General features: G+C 50.4%; 1 protein-coding gene across 1 annotated transcript; it reads left to right on the top strand.

The window, feature by feature from the left end:
• The first annotated feature begins 319 nt into the window (after window positions 1–319).
• Window positions 320–12,472, top strand: PEDS1 (plasmanylethanolamine desaturase 1). Its single transcript, XM_075846106.1, has 5 exons — window positions 320–444; window positions 7,648–7,739; window positions 8,333–8,477; window positions 8,997–9,209; window positions 9,848–12,472. The coding sequence occupies exons 1-5, from the start codon at window positions 372–374 to the stop codon at window positions 9,967–9,969; spliced, it is 645 nt and encodes a 214-aa protein (XP_075702221.1). The 5' UTR covers window positions 320–371; the 3' UTR covers window positions 9,970–12,472.
• Window positions 12,473–20,410: the final 7,938 nt, after the last annotated feature.

Consider the following 20,410-nt stretch of genomic DNA (forward strand, 5'->3'; position numbering starts at 1 on the left):
CCCCCCCTCGTCCTCGCCCCCCCCTCGTCGTCCTCGCCCCCCCCTCGTCGTCCTCACCCCCCTCGTCGTCCCCCCCCTCGTCGTCCTCACCCCCCCTCGTCGTCCTCACCCCCCCCTCGTCGTCCTCACCCCCCCCTCGTCGTCCTCACCCCCCCCTCGTCGTCCTCACCCCCCCTCCTCCTCCTAATCCTGGGGGAGATCTCGTCAGCTGCCGGACTGTCAGTTGTGCTGTGATCACGGGGTCTGGATCGTCAGTTGGATGTGGTGGGCGTGCTCTGTGCCTGACGACCTGTAACCTGCGGCTGGTTTGTTCTTTCTCTGCAGGGAAGAGGCTACAAGAATGGGTCTCCGTCATCCTCTGCTTCCTCCTGATGTCCTTCAATTTCTGCAACCTGCTGGGTTATTTCAGCGTGGAGCACACGGCCGGCATCGTCCTCAGCGTCGGTAAGTGAAGGGTCTGCAGACGTGTGTACACGGGATGTTTGGGGGTGCACACACTTTACATGTCCTACAGAGGGGGCGTCCGGTTCAGTGACTTATCCTGAGGTTATAGAGGGGGTCCCCGATCCAGAGTTGTAGGGGGACCAGCAAAAGAACTGGCGTTATCCAGCCAAGGGGACCCCTGTTATTTTGAGCTGGTCGCCCCTACGCCTTCTCTTTCCTCTAGATTTTGGTACATCGGGACCCTTAAGCTGGAGCTCATTAATGGGGTCCGGCCGCTGATGTCGGGGGATGGGGCCGGGATGTTATTTACCGCAACCACAGAGGTTTAATCGCAGCTTAAAGTTTTACAAAATATTTTTATATTTTAGGAATGATAACGACGTGTCAGAAGTTTGACCGGTTGGGTCTGAACATTGAGACCCCTCTGATCGCTGGAACGAAGCGGTTGGGTGAGCGCTGAGCCGCTTTGTTTCTGATCGTCTTTCTTCGTAAAGTCGGGCGAGCGGTGGGCGGGCTCATAGACTTTCTATTGATCCTTTCCGAGAAAAGCCGGTCAGAAACAAAGCGGCTCGGCGCTCACCCAACCGCTTAGTTTCAGCGATCAGCGGGGGTTTTAGTGCTCGGACCGCCGCCGATCACAACTTCCGACCTGTCCAAAATTTTGTAAAAGTTACTCTTCAATTCTCATCCTGCTCACGACCGCTTCCGTTTTCTGGAGCGCAGATCTTGGTGGCCTCCGCGCGCCCCAAGTCTTTTTTGGGACGGACTTCAAATGTGAACAAGAATAGGACCTGTTCTATAATTTGAGGAACGGACGCACGGATCCGCAAAAAAACAAAACACATGTGTTCATGGCCCCGTAGAAGTGACCGGTTCAGTGCGCTAAAAAACAAGAACGGATTGTACACTGAAGAAAACGGTCATGTGTGGGAGCCCTAAAAGGGAGTTCATCAACCGCAGCTAAAAACGCAGCGGTGATGGTCCCTGAGCTGCTGATTATTGCCGGCGGGTTCTGACTGATCCCAGGAGCTGACGGGTGCGGGACGTTCCTCACCAAATAGCTGAGAAATGTCACGAAGTAACCGGCCTGATCACCGCAGCGGATCGTGTCACCCGGGAGCGGCCCACCGGCTGAGGAGATGAAGGGCGCGTTCCCTGCAGACGGTGTGTCCAACCCTCAATGCCAGTCAGAAGCCGCCAAAAGGCTCATGTAATAATGTTAGGCCTCCGCTCCCTGCTTGTAACCAGATAAATGGGGGCGCCGCCGATCGGCTGAGTTTTCTCGGGGGTGTTGGCTGCACATTTTACAGACTAATCCTGCGGGTACGGGGGCTTAAGTCCCTGTTACGAGCCCTGCAGCAGAGTCAGTAGGACAAAATCAGAACAGGTTTTCAGCCTCCACATGTAAACAAGAATGTGCCCATTCACTGACAGCTAGCAGAGATCTTAGAAATGAAACAAAGCATATTAGAACGTTTCAGACGTTTTCAGAATCCAATGCTGAAGCTTTATTTACAGAAGACTGATGAATCCTGTAGATTAGGAGCTGCGGGCGTCACATCCTCCGCGCCCCGTTCTTCGTAGCGGGAATTACATTGTGTTCTGTGCACTGAATAGACGGAGCGGAGTCCTGGCGATGACCCCCCCCCCCTCACCTCACACCGGCTGTATAATATTGGCAGTGACCCGCGGGGTGATCGCTCTCATTGTCATAGTTATTTATTAATGAAGGTCGGAGCAGGCGCGGCGGAGGGACCGGTGCCGGGATCGGCCGCTGGTGTTTATTTCACATGTCTGATGATGTGTGAGGACCCCGTGCGTGGACTGTCACCGCTGAGGGGAGGGGGGGGCTACAGAACAGTCCCTCGTACAAGCCAGAACATTACATGATGACAAGTCAAACTGATTAGAACTGCGGGGGGGCTCCAGAACGTGGCGCACGGGGCGTCACCGCCACCTCCTGCTGTATTTCAGCTTTCACGTATTTCGATGTATTGACTTCTCTACATGTATGTGACACGCTCCAGGTCCGCCATAACATACAACACGCGTGTAGCGTCCTGAGTATCCCCACCCCCACTGCCTGTAAGTGGAGTCCTGGACGCCGGCGGATCCCTGGGTGCACACAATGAATGAATTGGCTGACAGGAGGAGTCCCTGGAGGGGCATAATCTGCATCAGACGTTAACACATCTCCCGGAGGATCTGACAGGAATTCTGCCATGATGTGTAATGTGAGCGCTCCGTGAGACGTGCGGCGGAGGCTGCGAGAACCCATCAAATCAGGATCCATCAGTGGGGACCCAATAAGAGGAACTAAAGTCTCCTCAGCCTGCGGGACGGTGCACAGGTGGTTAACCCCTGTAATTCCAGCGCCGGGGTCCACCAGCCCTACACTGGTATCTGCTAGATCTTTACTTCTCCTGTACCGATCCTGAGTTACATCATGGGCTATACTCCAGTCACCTCCAAAGCTGCATTCGCTGTTCTGTTGGCTGCTGCTTGGGAGCTCAAATGGCAACAATGCGCTCGAACATCCTCTGAGCTCCTATAACACCATGCACTCTGTAAATACAGCTCTGGATGTGACTAGAGTATAAGACATAAGTGTCAGGATATTCGTGGCTGCAGCGGTCTTCTGTATATAAAGTGTAATCCTCATATAACGGAAACTTGTGTAACTGTCTAATATATTGTTCCTCATCATTAAAACAATACCGTATACTTCTCACAGATGAGGGTTTGTAACAATGTATCCAGTCTACACAATCCTCAGGTGTAAAAGCGTCAGCAGCAAAATCTCTCCTGTCCTGATGGTTTGTTACATTTACCTGCGCTGATACATTGTAACAGTGTGGAGTCCAGGGAGGATTGTCTAGCCGGAATACTATTGTAACAAACCTTCAGCTGTGACAAGTATTAGGTCAGGATGGGTTTTCAGCCTCTTAATGTAAACAAGAATGTTCCCATTCACTGATGGCAAACAGAGATCTCATAATAGGGAGGAATTAAAACAGTCTATTAAAAGGTTGCAGAATTTCAGTTCCTGATTCTTCTTGAGATTGTCACGACCTACAATCATGTGCGCAGACACGTCACCGCCCGTCAGTCCGCAGCCACCACCCCTCCCCCACCCCAGCTCCTCCATCACCATATAAGTTCACATTAATAGATAATGATGTGCGGACCGGAAGAGAAGATCACGAGACCGCTCCAGAACGTGGAATATAAGGGCGTGTTCACACCGCGCTCCAGAGATACGACAGGTTGTCAGTAACGGGGCGGGGCTGTGACAACCTCTCACACATGATATACAGGCTGGTTGTCAGTAGTAATGGCTGAATAGCTGTTACTGTATATAAGATGTGTGGATCTCATGTCTGATCACAGTGTAATTATATTATATATCAGTGATGTCAGTAACAGGGGGCGGGGCTGTGACAACCTCTCACACATGATATACAGGCCGGTTGTCAGTAGTAATAGATGAATAGCTGTGACTGTATATAAGATGTGTGGATCTCATGTCTGATCACAGTGTAATTATATTATATATCAGTGATGTCAGTAACAGGGGGCGGGGCTGTGACAACCTCTCACACATGATATACAGGCTGGTTGTCAGTAGTAATAGATGAATAGCTGTGACTGTATATAAGATGTGTGGATCTCATGTCTGATCACAGTGTAATTATATTATATATCAGTGATGTCAGTAACAGGGGGCGGGGCTGTGACAACCTCTCACACATGATATACAGGCTGGTTGTCAGTAGTAATAGATGAGTAGCTGTTACTGTATATAAGATGTGTGGATCTCATGTCTGATCACAATGTAATTATATTATATATCAGTGATGTCAGTAACAGGGGGCGGGGCTGTGACAACCTCTCACACATGATATACCGGCTGGTTGTCAGAGCTGTGACTGCAGTATCAGGTGTGTTCTGTGGTTACGTCGTCTCTGTGTGTTTTGGCCGTGGTGTTTGTGGTTACAGATCTGTTACCTGGAGGCGATTACTAAACACTCGGCCGCCTGTGAGACGTCAAACAGACAGAACTCCATTAGTATGAGAGCGCCGGTGATTACGCGGCCTCCAGGACTGGGGTGTGGGGGAGGGAGGACAGATCGGCGTGTACATGACATGGATCATTAGTGAGGACGCAGGCGATCACCTTACAGAGCAGCGCCCAGTAACCCAGAACATCCCATCACCAGGAGTCGTCCGTGCGGCCGGAGCAGAAATCTCCATACAGCTGCGTACATCCTCCTCTGCTCTTCTACTCCAGCCACATCTAAAGTGAAATCTAACACACACGGCTGAAGTTTAATTTTTCCCACAATGCATTGCCCTCTGCTTACCGGAAAGCAGTAGAATTATGAATGCAGCTCTGGATGTGACTGGAGAATAAAACATGATGCATCTCGGGATGAACACAAGTTAATGAATGTTTAGAAATTTGTAGGTCCATCCGATAATCCGGAAACAGCGCAAACCTGGTGATAAGAGAAAACTGGTGCCGGATGATTGGATTTTATCTGCTAAATTGTGTGACTCATTGTAGCCACAGGGGCCCCGGCAGTAACACCCCACATAATCCACACCACTAATCCTTTAAAGGGGTTCTCAGCTCTGCTCAATCACTACTTGCTAGAAGGCCCGGCCCCTTGTTACTAAGAGGTTGTCACAGTCCCGCCCCCTGTTACCGACAACCAGCCTGTATATCATATGTGAGAGGTTGTCACAGCCCCGCCCCCTGTTACTGACATCACTGATATATAATATAATTACATTGTGATCAGACATGAGATCCACACATCTTATATACAGTAACAGCTATTCATCTATTACTACCGACAACCAGCCTGTATATCATATGTGAGAGGTTGTCACAGCCCCGCCCCCTGTTACTGACATCACTGATATATAATATAATTACATTGTGATCAGACATGAGATCCACACATCTTATATAGTCACAGCTATTCATCTATTACTACTGACAACCAGCCTGTATATCATGTGTGAGAGGTTGTCACAGCCCCGCCCCCTGTTACTGACATCACTGATATATAATATAATTACACTGTGATCAGACATGAGATCCACACATCTTATATACAGTAACAGCTATTCATCTATTACTACTGACAACCAGCCTGTATATCATGTGTGAGAGGTTGTCACAGCCCCGCCCCGTTACTGACATCACTGATATATAATATAATTACATTGTGATCAGACATGAGATCCACACATCTTATATACAGTAACAGCTATTCATCTATTACTACTGACAACCAGCCTGTATATCATGTGTGAGAGGTTGTCACAGCCCCGCCCCCTGTTACTGACATCACTGATATATAATATAATTACACTGTGATCAGACATGAGATCCACACATCTTATATACAGTCACAGCTATTCATCTATTACTACTGACAACCAGCCTGTATATCATGTGTGAGAGGTTGTCACAGCCCCGCCCCTGTTACTGACATCACTGATATATAATATAATTACATTGTGATCAGACATGAGATCCACACATCTTATATACAGTCACAGCTATTCATCTATTACTACTGACAACCAGCCTGTATATCATGTGTGAGAGGTTGTCACAGCCCCGCCCCCTGTTACTGACATCACTGATATATAATATAATTACACTGTGATCAGACATGAGATCCACACATCTTATATACAGTAACAGCTATTCATCTATTACTACTGACAACCAGCCTGTATATCATGTGTGAGAGGTTGTCACAGCCCCGCCCCCTGTTACTGACATCACTGATATATAATATAATTACATTGTGATCAGACATGAGATCCGCACATCTTATATACAGTCACAGCTATTCATCTATTACTACTGACAACCAGCCTGTATATCATGAGTGAGAGGTTGTCACAGCCCCGCCCCCTGTTACTGACATCACTGATATATAATATAATTACATTGTGATCAGACATGAGATCCACACATCTTATATACAGTAACAGCTATTCATCTATTACTACTGACAACCAGCCTGTATATCATGTGTGAGAGGTTGTCACAGCTCCGCCCCCTGTTACTGACATCACTGATATATAATATAATGACATTGTGATCAGACATGAGATCCACACATCTTATATACAGTAACAGCTATTCATCTATTACTACTGACAACCAGCCTGTATATCATGTGTGAGAGGTTGTCACAGCCCCGCCCCCTGTTACTGACCTCACTGATATATAATATAATTACATGTGATCAGACATGAGATCCACACATCTTATATACAGTCACAGCTATTCATCTATTACTACTGACAACCAGCCTGTATATCATGTGTGAGAGGTTGTCACAGCCCCGCCTCCTGCTACTGACAACCAGCCTGTATATCATGTGTGAGAGGTTGTCACAGCCCCGCCTCCTGCTACTGACAACCAGCCTGTACATCATGTGTGAGAGGTTGTCACAGCTCCGCCCCCTGTTACTGACAACCAGCCTGTATATCATGTGTGAGAGGTTGTCACAGCTCCGCCCCCTGTTACTGACAACCAGCCTGTATATCATGTGTGAGAGGTTGTCACAGCTTCCTGGGTAATGAGAAGATCATCTCCTGCAAAGACCCCAGTGATCGGCTATAATCTGGCAGTAAGGGTTTAGTTTCTCTGCAGCGCCACCTCAGGGGAAATGCAGCATTACACTGTCTTTCATATCTATGTGTTGGTCCTCCGGGGACGCTCTATGTGACCGCTCTCCTCTCTGAGATGATGATCCTGCACAGAGGACCCCCCGATATTACCCAGAATTCTCTCGTTGGGTGCATGATGTGTTTTCTTTCCGTTGCTCGTTCTGGGTCGGGGGGGGGGGGGATATCTGCTCCAGCTTCCTGTAAATTACTGCATAGATAATCAGTAGATCTCAGTACACAGCGGAGGATGATGAGGGTGATGACCGCTGATAACGGGGTGTGAAGAGCCGCGATAAATCCCCCCCCGCAGGCCGCTGTGTGTGTCGGCGGCTCATCCCTCTTCTCAGTTGTTTTAGTTCTATTTCTGGTAAAGCCGAGTGACAACCAACATGGCCGCCATTACTGCTCCCACGGAGGGGGTCACCCAGCTTTCCCAGACCCCTGAATGTCAGCCTGTCCTGTGATAAATGCTGAGGGTTTCCTCTGGTCTCTCTTTTCTAGTTGCTGGGATCGTCACTGCTGATTTTGCCTCCGGGTTGGTGCATTGGGGAGCGGACACCTGGGGGTCTGTGGAGCTGCCGATCGTCGGGAAAGTGAGTGGATTATAATACAGAAAATAATGACTGTCCTGGACATGTGACTCCATACTCACACCTGATAGGCTGACCAACTAATACTATACAAGCACCAACACAGTGTGGACAGAGGGGAGTGACCGTTCTGTCCTCTGTTATCAGACATAGGCTGGGGATACGATGACTGTAGGACAGGTGAATACAATCTATTGTTCTCTGTTATCAGACATGTCAGGCTGGGGAGGATGACTGTAGGACAGGTGAATACAATCTATTGTTCTCTGTTATCAGACATGTCAGGCTGGGGATACGATGACTGTAGGACAGGTGAATACAATCTATTGTTCTCTGTTATCAGACATGTCAGGCTGGGGGAGGATGACTGTAGGACAGGTGAATACAATCTATTGTTCTCTGGTATCAGACATGTCAGGCTGGGGGGATGAGTGTAATATTCTTCTATGGGGTGCAGATGACATTCAGACATCGCTCTTTGTAAGAAGCAGTGCATTGTGGGAGGTCCCTTTGTCGTTGCTATTCCTGCCCCCTGTAGACCGTGTTTTGCCCCGTGATCGGGTCGTTCTTCATCCTCGTCGTCTCTTTAATTTCAGGCCTTTATCCGACCCTTTCGGGAGCATCATATCGATCCCACAGCGATCACCAGGCACGACTTCATAGAAACCAACGGTGATAACTGTATGCTGACCGTCATTCCTCTGGGCTGTATGGCCTACAAATTCCTCTTCCTTTCTCCAGGTACTTGGGCCACACGTAGTTATGATGGGTGATGTTCTGAAGTATTTACATGATCTCCTACTCCAGACACATCCAGAGCTGCATCCGAGCTTACTTACCATTTCTGTTAGCCCTCCGGCTGATGGTCTCCCTGCTCCCTGTCTGTACACAACAAGCCTTGCTGTAATGCATTGAGGGAGATGACGTGTATACACGTGACTGTAGTAAAAGAATAGAGAAATCTCCCACAGCTCAACCTATCAGAGTAATGAGTCATAAGATCTACACACAGATCCAAGTAGGAGCTAGCAGAAATGGAACTGCAGCTCTGGATGTGACTGGAGTATAACACATGATGTAACTGCTGGTTTGTGAGTGCAGCTCTGGATGTGACTGGAGTATAAGGCATAATGTAACGGCTGGTTTGCCAGTGCAGCTCTGGATGTGACTGGAGTATAAGGCATAATGTAACGGCTGGTTTGCCAGTGCAGCTCTGGATGTGACTGGAGTATAATGTTTGTGCCTCCTCTTCCTTCGCAGATATCCTCTATAAGTCGTACGCCACGGAATGTTTCATCTTCGCTCTGGCGATGTTCGTGACTCTCACAAACCAGATTCACAAGTGGTCTCACACGTACTTTGGTCTTCCTTCTTGGGTGGTTTTCCTTCAAGACTGGCACATCATCCTCCCCCGCAAGCACCACCGAATCCACCACGTGTCCCCCCACGAGACGTATTTCTGCATCACTACAGGTAAGGAACGAGGCTGCCCATCACTGCGCCCCCCTGTGGTCCATGACGGAGGAGACCTGACGGGGGGGGGGGGGGAGACCTCATCCGGTAACGGCCGGGCAGGAGGTTGGTGCTTGTGTTGCGGTAGATCAGAGCAGGATCCGGGGGGCACTTTTTGCCCCCCACCAATGAACGCAGAAAACAGCCTGGTGTAGAGACGTGGCCGACCGTGACCACGCAGGGGATGCTGGGAGAAAACTAAGAACCGGGGTCCGACCTTTAGTCTCATTGATTTGTGGTGTCGTATTTCTGACGCCCTCATTGAAGTTTCGGGACCGCACGCGTCCGTACTGCCGGGGACCGCGGGGTTGGACTCCCACCACAATCACTTTAATAACCTTTAGAACAATTTCTTTCGTTCTGATCACTTGTGAGGAGACGTTTTGTGGGTCTGAGGGGGGAGAACCTTTAATTCGCAGTCTGAGACGTCGGAACCCTATAAGACGATGTGCGTAGAACCCGCCGCCCAGAACCCCCCGTCCGTGGCTGGCAGATGTCGGGCGCTATATGAGGCCACAGCGTTCTGTAGAGTCTGGTGCCCCCTGCTGGTCGCGCCCCCGTCGTGCACCTCGTATCCTCACTGTGTTTGTGTCTCTCAGGTTGGCTGAATTACCCGCTGGAGATGATCGGATTCTGGAAATGCCTGGAAGATTTCATTCATAGCCTGACGGGCGAGAAGCCGCGGTCAGACGACCTGAAGTGGGCTCAGAAAGTGAAGTAACGCCGGCCGCTCGGCCCACTCCTCTAACCGTTGCCAACCTACTAAACCATGAAAGTGAAAACTAAAAGCCATTCGCCAAATCTATAAAAGACTGGAGTGTAATAACGGACTAACGAGCACAAGAGCGGATCGTGCTGAACTCCATGAGACTCCACGCCGGGCGCCGCTTCTCCCCCTTCTCTTCAAGCAGCTGACAGGACGCTCTGTTCTTCCTCTTTGTTTTTTTTTTTTGCTGACGTCCTAGATGACCTTTCACCTGCTGAGCGTCATGTGACCTTCACGTGAGGCGGATTGTACGCTCGTATCTTGCACTACGGAGACGCGTCGGTGAAGTCAATGACATTTGTTGTATCAACATGAAATCCGCGGCCGTGCGGACGCCCGAGGCAAACGGGGAGCGTAGTTTTTTTTTTTGCTGTGCCGTTGAGTATTTTTCATTTGTGGAGAAGGGCTAAAGGGGCAGAAAACTGACAGTGACGCCGCAGCCTCAGATTGTACGACCTCCCCCCCCCCCCCGTCACTGCGCCGCGCTGACGCCATCAACCGCTTCACTAAAAAGAAATAAATCCTCATTTTAAATATCTCCTGACAGCAGGTAACGAGGCTCCGGCAGCGCAGACACAGCTGATAAGTGGCAGCAGTCCTGGAGGTGAAGTGTCAGGGCAGCGAGTGCCGGGGAGGCGGCTGGGGCGAGAGTCGGGGGGGGGGGGGGGGGGCTGGGGTGAGTGCAGTGAGGAGGTGCAGCTGCTGGAGAATGGGGCATCTTGTATGTTGTCCCACATAAACCTCCAGTAAATCTACCGCCCCCCCCCTCCCCCAGGGGTCCCCCACAATCCGCTGCCACCACTAGAGGAGAAGCGGCTGCAGGGAGAATGATGTGGCCGAGTCTTCCGGGGGGGGGGGGGGGGCTGTGTGGGGATGTAAACTCCGGATAATGGGGAGATCCTCAGCAGGGTCATTAGGGCTGTAACCCTCGGCCGTCACCGTCGTACACATTAGATGGTCGGCCCCTCCTGGTGAAATCGGTGGTTTGGGCCGACATGTAATGTGTACAGACGCCGTCGCACCCCGGAACAAAACGGAGGCTCGGTGAAGGCGCCATAAATCCCGTTCATCTTGTGGCGCAGGATCCTGATCTCACCCCGACAATGTGGAAATCACGTGGGTCCAAGTGCCAATTTGCTGCCTCTCCCGTGTGGCAGGGATGGGGGGGGGGTCCTCCTTGACACCCCCATAATCGCCCAGGATTAATGATGAAATGTAATTGTGTATAATGAGAAGTTCTGCGGCTTTCTAATAGACTGTTTTAATTCTTCGCTGCTATCAAGATCTCTGCTTGCTGTCAACACTGGATCGGTTGGAAACACAGCCATATCCTGTCCAATTAACACCGGTGGACCCCTTTCTTACAGTGTATTAAGGCCATCAGCTGTGGGTATTCCATTCACCAACAGCAAGCATGGATCTTGACAATAGTGAGGAACTGAAACAGTGTATTAGAAAGCCGCAGAACTTTTTCTGACATCGCTGTTTCGGCGCAGGACGGATCTTGACGCACGTTATATGGGGGAGCGGGACCTGTTCTAGGAGGAGGCAGAGCAGCTGAGGGGGCGACTTCTACAAATCCTCATCCATTGCGCTATGCAACACCCCACCCCCCGGGTAATGACGTCGCGGCTCTTCTCTGACTTTGCGGCGATTGGCTGAGCGTTCCTGACGTTACCAGATTCTCCTCGTCACCGCGGATACAATGCGGCACATCTAGAAAAGCGTCCGTCTTATGGCGTAGAAGTGGCGCGGGTGTGGGCAGCGCGATTATACTGCATCTGCACCAGAGCGTTTGCGCCATTTTTCCTCCATCAGTTAAAGGACGATTTTCCTGCATGTGACTCCCAGATGTCTGGGCGATCGTACATTGTGGCCTGACCCGAACCCTCTACCGACCTGATGGGTGACGGACCCCCCCCCCCTCCTCCTCACGTGACGGGTAACATGGTGGGTGACGGACCCCCCCCCCCCTCCTCCTCACGTGACGGGTAACATGGTGGGTGACGACCCCCCCCCCCTCCTCCTCACGTGACGGGTAACGTGGGTGATGGACCCCCCCCCCCCTCCTCCTCACGTGACGGGTAACATGGTGGACACTGGTCGTTCGTGGGTTGATGATTGGGTTTGGCTGTATCTGTTACGTTATTTAACCCTTTCACTGTTGCCCGCAGCCTCGCCCCCTCCGGTGAACATTTAGCATCTGCTTTTAACCTTGAACCGTTTTCCTAAAACCTACTCCATCTGCGGCCGTGCGTGTGCAGTATCGTGGACCTCTGTATCCAGCGTGTGGGGTAGAGATTGAGGGTCATTCAGGTGCTGATTTATTTTTCCTTAATATAAAGCCTTAAAATATCGTCTTTTTCTGCAGAATGAGGGACGTTTAATTTCATGTTCTAAATGTAAATATATTTATAACGGGAGAAAATGAGACATTACTAACAGATTGTGGACATCCCGCTCGCCTGGCGTCTTTCTTTCCAAGTATCCGGGTTCTGGTTCTGAGCGGCTCCTGGACCGGGGAAGATCGGAGGGTTCCCAGGAAATTACCAAACTGACACACTGTGACGCACCCTCCAGCACATGCCTCCTCGTGTACACAGTAATGTATTCAGGTGCTGCCAGTGGGGGGGGTCTTCAGGATAATTTTGGGGGAGAAAACCCTCACACTGACGTCCACCGTAATATCGCCCAGAGCAGGATAACTGATCCGTACAGCGATGCTGCCGTGTGCATTTGACCTGAAGATAAATGCTTGCTGTCAGTGAATGAAAACTAATCCTGGCCCTATACAGCTGAGAGTTTGTCACAATTGTATCCAGTCTAGAAAATTCTCTGTGAGCTGCACAGCCTGGACTCCAGACTCAAACAATGTTAAAAATGAAACCCTCAGCTGTACGAGCAGGACCCGGGGATTTCAGCCGATGTAAACACCGACGATCATATTCACTGATAGCAAGCAGAGATCTTGAAATCGGTAAAGAAATGAAATACAAAGGGGAGAATTTATTAAGACCAGTGTTTTAGACGAGCCCTGGAGTCAGTGGTGCAGATAAATGAGGTGCGAGTCCGGCCGTGCGGCAGATTTAAGCGAGAGTAGATTTGCGCCATAATTGTCGCCTATCTCTTGCAAAAAATGACTACATTTTCCGTGTCACAGGAGCCAACCCCCATCCCCCCCCCCCACTGGCCGAGCCTCACACAAGTCTGAGTGGTGCAAAGGCCCTAAAAGCTGACGTTTTTGGGACAAATTTTAAGACATTTGTGTCTTTTATCCAGCGAAACTGAACGGCAACAAATCCCCCCCCCGCCATATTAGGAAGGTGCGGACGTGGCATCAGAAGGATGCGGGAAACTTGAACATTTTGTTTTTAAAACACTCGGGGGGGGGGGGGGGGGGACCGAAGGCTTCGTTCACATCTGCGCTGGGCGTCCGTCCGACCACGACTGCGCTTTTGATTCCGCTGAAAAAACAAACTTTATGGAACGGAAAGAAATGGAAATTATTCGCAACAGAATCGTTATCAGCGCAATCAATGGTGATGCAAACAGAAAGCTGTGGTCTCCGGTGACGGGTTCCCCTGACAGGAAAGACTGACGGGCCCGACGCAGATGTGAACGAAGCCTTACACCAGGCGCTGCAGTTACCAGCGCGACCCCCGGCGGAGACGGCACCCCCACGATGAGCGGCTTGCTGTGGTATTAGCGGCTGGTCTAGGGGGGTCCTAAGTGGCCAATGCCTTAATACACCCCGGTGATGAGGAGCGGGCGCGTCGGAGTAATACGTTTATATCCGGCTGTTGTCACGGAGGAGCCTGCAGGCAGCACGGACGGTCAGGTCTCTACGTCTAGCGCAGCCATTATAGGCGAGGCACAGGGAACCCCGCACACCGTGACCGCGCTGCTGCCCTGAAGAGGACAATGATGGAGGTTCATGGCGGCCGTCATCAGGTCACGCTGCCCGTACGTTTACGTCCTGGGATTACCGTATTTTCCCAAATAGTTATGAAGATGGAGCTTCACGTCTCCGGAGCGGTTTACAATGTTTCATGCTCCACGTGGAATGATCACAGCTGCGGGGCCGTTCTCATGTAGTATGGAGGTCATCACTGTGGATGATGGGAGTGGCTGTGTTTATACAGGTGGAGTGACATGTTGTGCCTCTCACGGAGTAATTCTTTCTCAGACACTGAACATGATTATTCTTTAGGATTGCTCCACGTCGGTGGGTTGTCATGGAAACAATGTCATTATAATAATTTCCTGCATCGGGTGTGTATGTAAGGGGCGGGGGCGGCACCGGTCCTGTATAGCGTTTATTCTCTGCAGTCTCGGCTGTTTTCTGTCTCTGCTCCATTTGGACGCGGCTCTTGTCCGTGACTCCAGGATTAGCTGCAATGTCTATTGAGGTGGCCTGGAATCCACCTCTCTCACTCCGCTATACTTTATACTGCAGCTCTGCTTGTTCAGATTGGCTTCTGTGTATTAGCACAAGCTCAGCAGAACGTTGGTGCATAGAGAATGGACTTCTATTACGGCGAGGACAACATGATTAAGCGCGGCGCCTCGTGATGAACTCTCCGTGCTGAAGCCCAAGAGCAGCGGGTGGACGGGTGAGGTGTAGCCCCTAACAGACATAGGGAGACCCTAAACTGACATGTCGGAGACCAGACACTCATCCATAAGGCTGTAACGTGAGGACCGGACCGCCACATATCCTGCATAGAACCCCCCCCCCGCTAAAATAGCAGGAACCGTGGGATAAATAAAGTGGAGCCGTCCGCTGCCAATTATTCTGGGTAGGAGTTTGGTCATGGTCTTAACCGAGGAGACCTCCAGCCCCCTCCACCTGCGTCTCGCTGCGTCCGTTGTGCAGAAGTCGCTGCTCCCAGTGTCCTCCTCTTACTCCAACTTATATGGAAACACAACATCAGATGGGAGAGAATTAAAATCATTCTGTAACGGGGACAATAAACCATCCAGAGGGCGAATCCGTTCATTGGTGTAAGATGTAGGAACCGGCTGAGAAGGGAAGAAAGAAGTGGAGCAGCCCTGAAATGTTCAGATGGGGGGATTAAAAGTGGCAGTAAAATGAGCGTCATCAACCGCCCCCTGTGACGGATCAGCGTAAGATTCCTGTAATACCACCTGTAACCACATGTAAGAGTTGCACTTTATTGCCACAATGTGGACACCTGAGGAGTGACTGGAAGTTCCTGCGCCCCGATCTGTAACGGCCCCCGCTTACCATGTGCCATGTATAATACTGGCGTGTTTGGGCCTCCTCAGACTCCAGGGCTTAGGTGTGATGCTACCACTGCACCCCCTATAACTGCACCCCCTGGTGGTCACTTTAGTTGTGGTTTCGGTGCAGCTCTCACTGTGAGGGTTTGGGGGATGTGCAGTGCGCTGCTGCCCCCTAGTGGAATATGATGTGTACAGAGCAGAAATTATCACGAGGGGGGAGACCGGGCCGATCTGCTCTACAGGAATCCAAATTGTGGATTGTCTGTATTGCAGCCTCGGAGGACATGTCATGCGTCTGTCCTCAGAAGCCAAAATACTCCCAATGTCCGGCGAGAAGACCCACCTGGTCTCTGCCTATCTGGACTTTGGGTCCGCAGCCAGTTTTATCCGCAAAGACCTAGTGGATCTCCTCCAGTTGCCCACAACCTCCCTGGAGAGGCCATTGATCGTCGCCCCAGTGAATGGACTACCTCTACCAGACCCGATTGTAGCGGTGACCAAACCGCTGAGGCTCCAAGTGGGAGCCCTTCATTCCAAGCTCATCTCTTCTTGTTCTACCCAAGGCCGTTAACCCCGTGCTGCTGGGCCTGCCCTGTCTCCGACTACATGCCCCACTTCTGGACTGGAATTCCAGAGAGGTTCTCCAGTGGGATCCCAAGTGCCTCAACCGCTGCCTGGGGCAGATCTATCCGGCCCAGCGTCATCGGCCTCGATCATTGGCAGGATTGCCTTATCATTATTCTCTGTTCTCGGATGTCTTCAGCAAAAAGGAGGCAGAGACGGTGCCTCCACGCCGGGCGTGTGACTGCCCTATTGAGCTGGTTCCTGATGCTTCCCTTCCCGGTGGAAGGGTAGACTCTCTCTCCTTGCCAGAGACTCAGCCTATGTCCGCCTATATTAAGGAGAGGGGTTTCATACGAAAATCCTGCCGGGCCGGGTTCTTCATTAAAAAGAGGGACGGATCCATTTGACCCTGCATCGACTACCGGGGTCTCAACCAGATCACGGTCAAAAATAGATATCCATTGCCATTGATTTCAGAACTTTTTGACCGCATACGAGGAGCCAAGATTTTTTCTAAACTAGACCTGCGTAGGGCTTACAACCTAATCCGGGTTCGCTGGGGTGACTAATGGAAGTTGGCATTTAACACCCGAGACGGGCACTATGAATATCTGGTGATGCCCTTTGGCCTGTGTAACGCTCCCGAAGTCTTCCAAGAATTCGTCAATGACATCTTCCGAGATCTCCTCTGTCTGTGTTGTGGTCTATCTCGATGACATCTTAATTTTTTCCCCAGACCCGACGACTCATCAGAGACATGTCCGTCAAGTTTTGCTGCGATTAAGGGAGAATTGCCTGTATGTCAAGCTGGAGAAGTGCGTGTTCAAGAGAAAGTCTCTACCCTTCCTGGGCTACATTATATCGGACCAAGGTCTCAATATGGATCCGGAGAAAGTAAAGGCCGTCCTGGAGTGGCCACGCCCTCAAGGCTCAAGGGCCATACAGCGTTTCTTGGGATTCGCCAATTTCTACCGGCAATTCATCCCAAACTTCTCACTGACCGCTCCCATCTCTACCCTCACCAAGAAAGGCATGAACGCCAAGGTGTGGACTACAGAAGCTGAATCTGCATTTAATAGCTTGAAGAGTGCCTTCACGTCAGCCTCTACCCTCCATCATCCAGATGTATCTACGGTTTTCGTTGGAGGTGGACGCCTCCTCTGTTGGTGCACTTCTGTTCCAGAGAAGTCCCAAAGGCAAGATAATGGTATGTGGCTATTACTCTAAACTCTTCTCTTCCGCATAGCGCAACTACTCGATTGGGGATCGGGAATTACTGGCCATCAAATTTGCCCTGGAGGAATGGAGACCTCTACTAGAGGGCGCAGCTCATCCCATCCTGATATTTACTGACCACAGGAACCTCACCTATCTCCAGACGGCCCAACGGCTGAACCCCCCCTGTCAAGCCAGGTGGTTGCTGTTCTTTTCCCGGTTCCAGTTTGAGCTCCACTACCGCCCGACCGACAAGAATGAGAGGGCTGATGCCTTGTCCAGATCGTTCGAGACAGAGGACACCATGGAGTCTCCACAAAATATTATCGATCAGTCCTGCATTATCTCTGTCAACCCTCTGCAAGCAAGGGACATTCCCTCGGGGAGGACTTTTGTGCACCTGACAGACAGAGGGAGAATCCTCCGCTGGGGACACCGCTCCAAACTGGCAGGTCACACGGGTGCCCGTAAGACCTGATTGCCCATTATTTCTGGTTTCCCACGCTGCCCACCAAAGACTTCGTTTCGTCCTGCACGGTGTGCGCGGCTAACAAGGTGGCTCACTCCAAACCTGCTGGCCTGCTCCAGCCCCTGCCTGTGCCCAATGCTCCCTGGCAGCATATAGCAATGGACTTTGTTACGAACCTGCCTCCCTCTACTGGATGCAGTACGGTCTGGGTGGTGGTGGACCGATTTTCGAAGATGGCTCATTCCGTCCCGCTGACCGGCCTACCGTTTGCTTCTCGACTGGCCAACCTCTTCATCCAATACATCTTCCGCCTGCACGGCTTACCTTGGCATATCATGTCTGATCGGGGGGTTCAGTTCACCTCAAAGTTCTGGAGGGCCCTCTGTAAACTCCTCGATGTAAAGTTGGACTTTTCCTCAGCCTACCACCCCAGTCCAATGGTCAAGTCTAGAGGATCAATCAGATCATGGAGAACTACCTACGACACTTCATCTCCAGACAGAATGATGACTGGGTGCAGCTTCTTCCTTGGGCAGAGTTCTCGTATAATAATCATACAAGCGAGTCTACAAGAACCACACCATTCGCAATAGTTTACAGCCAACAACCACACCTACAAGCTTCGGCTGCCTCCAACCCTCAAGATCCCCAACTCCTTCAATGTCTCCCTCCTGAAGCCTGTGGTTCTGAACCGCTACTCCAAGATTCCCAGTCCTGCAGTTGCCCCCAGCGGTTCATTGGATACATTAGAGGTTAAGGAGATCCTGAACACCAAGAAAGTAGAAGGAAGAACTTTTTATTTGGTGGATTGGAGGGGGTCTGGTCCAGAAGAGAGGTCCTGGGAGCCAGAGGAGAACCTCAATGCTCCTACCCACCTGAAGAAGTTCCTCTCCCGCTCTGGCCCCAAGAGGAGTTGGCGTAAGTGGGTGGATACTGTGACACCCATGGCCGCGGACCGTCGGGATTACTGACCCCCCCCCCCCCAACGGCCGCAGCAATGGATCAGTGAGTGCTGGCATGTATCTCCTCCTTTAGGAGACGCCTGTGCTCACTTTCGCTTGACTCTGCTGTGTCCCGTAGGGTGCGTGCGTACCTGAATTGTATATCAAATTAGCCCATGATCACCCTGGACTATAAGAAGGGCACTGCCCCTTCCCTCATTGCCTGAGCGTTGTTGTGTTTACCCGTGTTAGTCTTTGAAAATGGTCCCTTAGTGTTTTCCAGTTCCGTGTTTCCGTACCTGTATCCCGTGGTACCTTGTTCCTGTGCCATTGAGAGTTGGAGTCGTGTTGTGTCATATACTATGCCTTCCGTGTTACACCGCGCCTGGTGTCTGCCTTCTGCCAAGGTCCCATCCAAGCCTAACCATCGCTACTGTCTGAATTACCACAGGTACCCTTATTCAAACTATAGACTTTGACTTGGTATCCTGTTGGCCGGCTGCTATCCTGCTACGGTGGTACAGCCCAGTGGGTCCACACACCCACCGGGACACAGATATATACAGCTCCCATAGAGTGACATGATAACATTCTGCTACATGCACTCACCACTAAGGGGTATATACTGTAATAGGGGTATATACTGTAATAGGGGTGTATACTGTAGGAGGGGTATATAATGTAATAGGGGTATATACTATAGGAGGGGTATATACTGTAATAGGGGTATATACTGTAATAGGGGTGTATACTGTAGGAGGGGTATATAATGTAATAGGGGTATATACTATAGGAGGGGTATATACTGTAGGAGGGGTATATAATGAAATAGGGGTATATACTGTAGGAGGGGTATATACTGTAATAGGTGTATATAATGTAATAGGGGTATATACTGTAATAGGGGTATATATTGTAATCGGGGTATATACTACAGGAGGGGTATATACTGTAATAGGGGTATATATTGTATGAGGGGTATATAATGTAATAGGGGTATATACTACAGGAGGGGTATATAATGTAATAGGGGTATATACTATAGGAGGGGTATATACTGTAGGAGGGGTATATACTGAAATAGGGGTATATACTGTAATAGGGGTATATACTGTAGGAGGGGTATATACTGTAGGAGGGGTATATAATGTAGGAGGGGTATATACTGTAATAGGGGTATATACTGTAGGAGGGGTATATACTGTAGGAGGGGTATATACTGTAGGAGGGGTATATAATGTAGGAGGGGTATATACTGTAATAGGGGTATATAATGTAGGAGGGGTATATACTGTAATAGGGGTATATAATGTAGGAGGGGTATATACTGTAATAGGGGTATATAATGTAGGAGGGGTATATACTGTAGGAGGGGATGATTGGTAGAGCGCAGTATTAGGGTATGTTCATACGCACTATTTACGGACGTAAATCAGGCGTTTTTGCCCCGAATTACGTCCGAAAATAGCGCCTCAATAGCGTTGACAAACATCTGCCCATTGAAAGCAATGGGCAGACGTTTGTCTGTTCACACGAGGCGTAATTTACACGCCGCTGTCAAATGACGGCGCGTAAATAGACGCCCGCGCCAAAGAAGTGACCTGTCACTTCTTGGGGTGTAATTGGAGCCGTTATTCATTGACTCCAATGAATAGCAGCGCCAATTACGTCCGTAATGGATGCGGCGTTCAAGCGCCTGCACATGCCGGTACGGACGCCCTCGTGTGAACATCCCCTTAATGTCAGGAGGCAGCAGGAAAGCTCTTGAGTTCTACGTCCGTCTGTAAAAATCCTCTACAATCCGCTACAAAATCCTGACTGATCCTAAAAATGACATCAGCTCGTCCCTCGTTTTCTGCTCCGCAGGACGATCAGTGCGCACTTCCGATACTACGATGATGGCGCCCGACTCTACGTGTCAGCGCTACATTGATGGCATTGAGCGCCGTTTATCTTTTGT

This window comes from Rhinoderma darwinii, chromosome 13, assembly GCF_050947455.1.
Source record: "Rhinoderma darwinii isolate aRhiDar2 chromosome 13, aRhiDar2.hap1, whole genome shotgun sequence".
Lineage (NCBI taxonomy): Eukaryota > Metazoa > Chordata > Amphibia > Anura > Rhinodermatidae > Rhinoderma > Rhinoderma darwinii.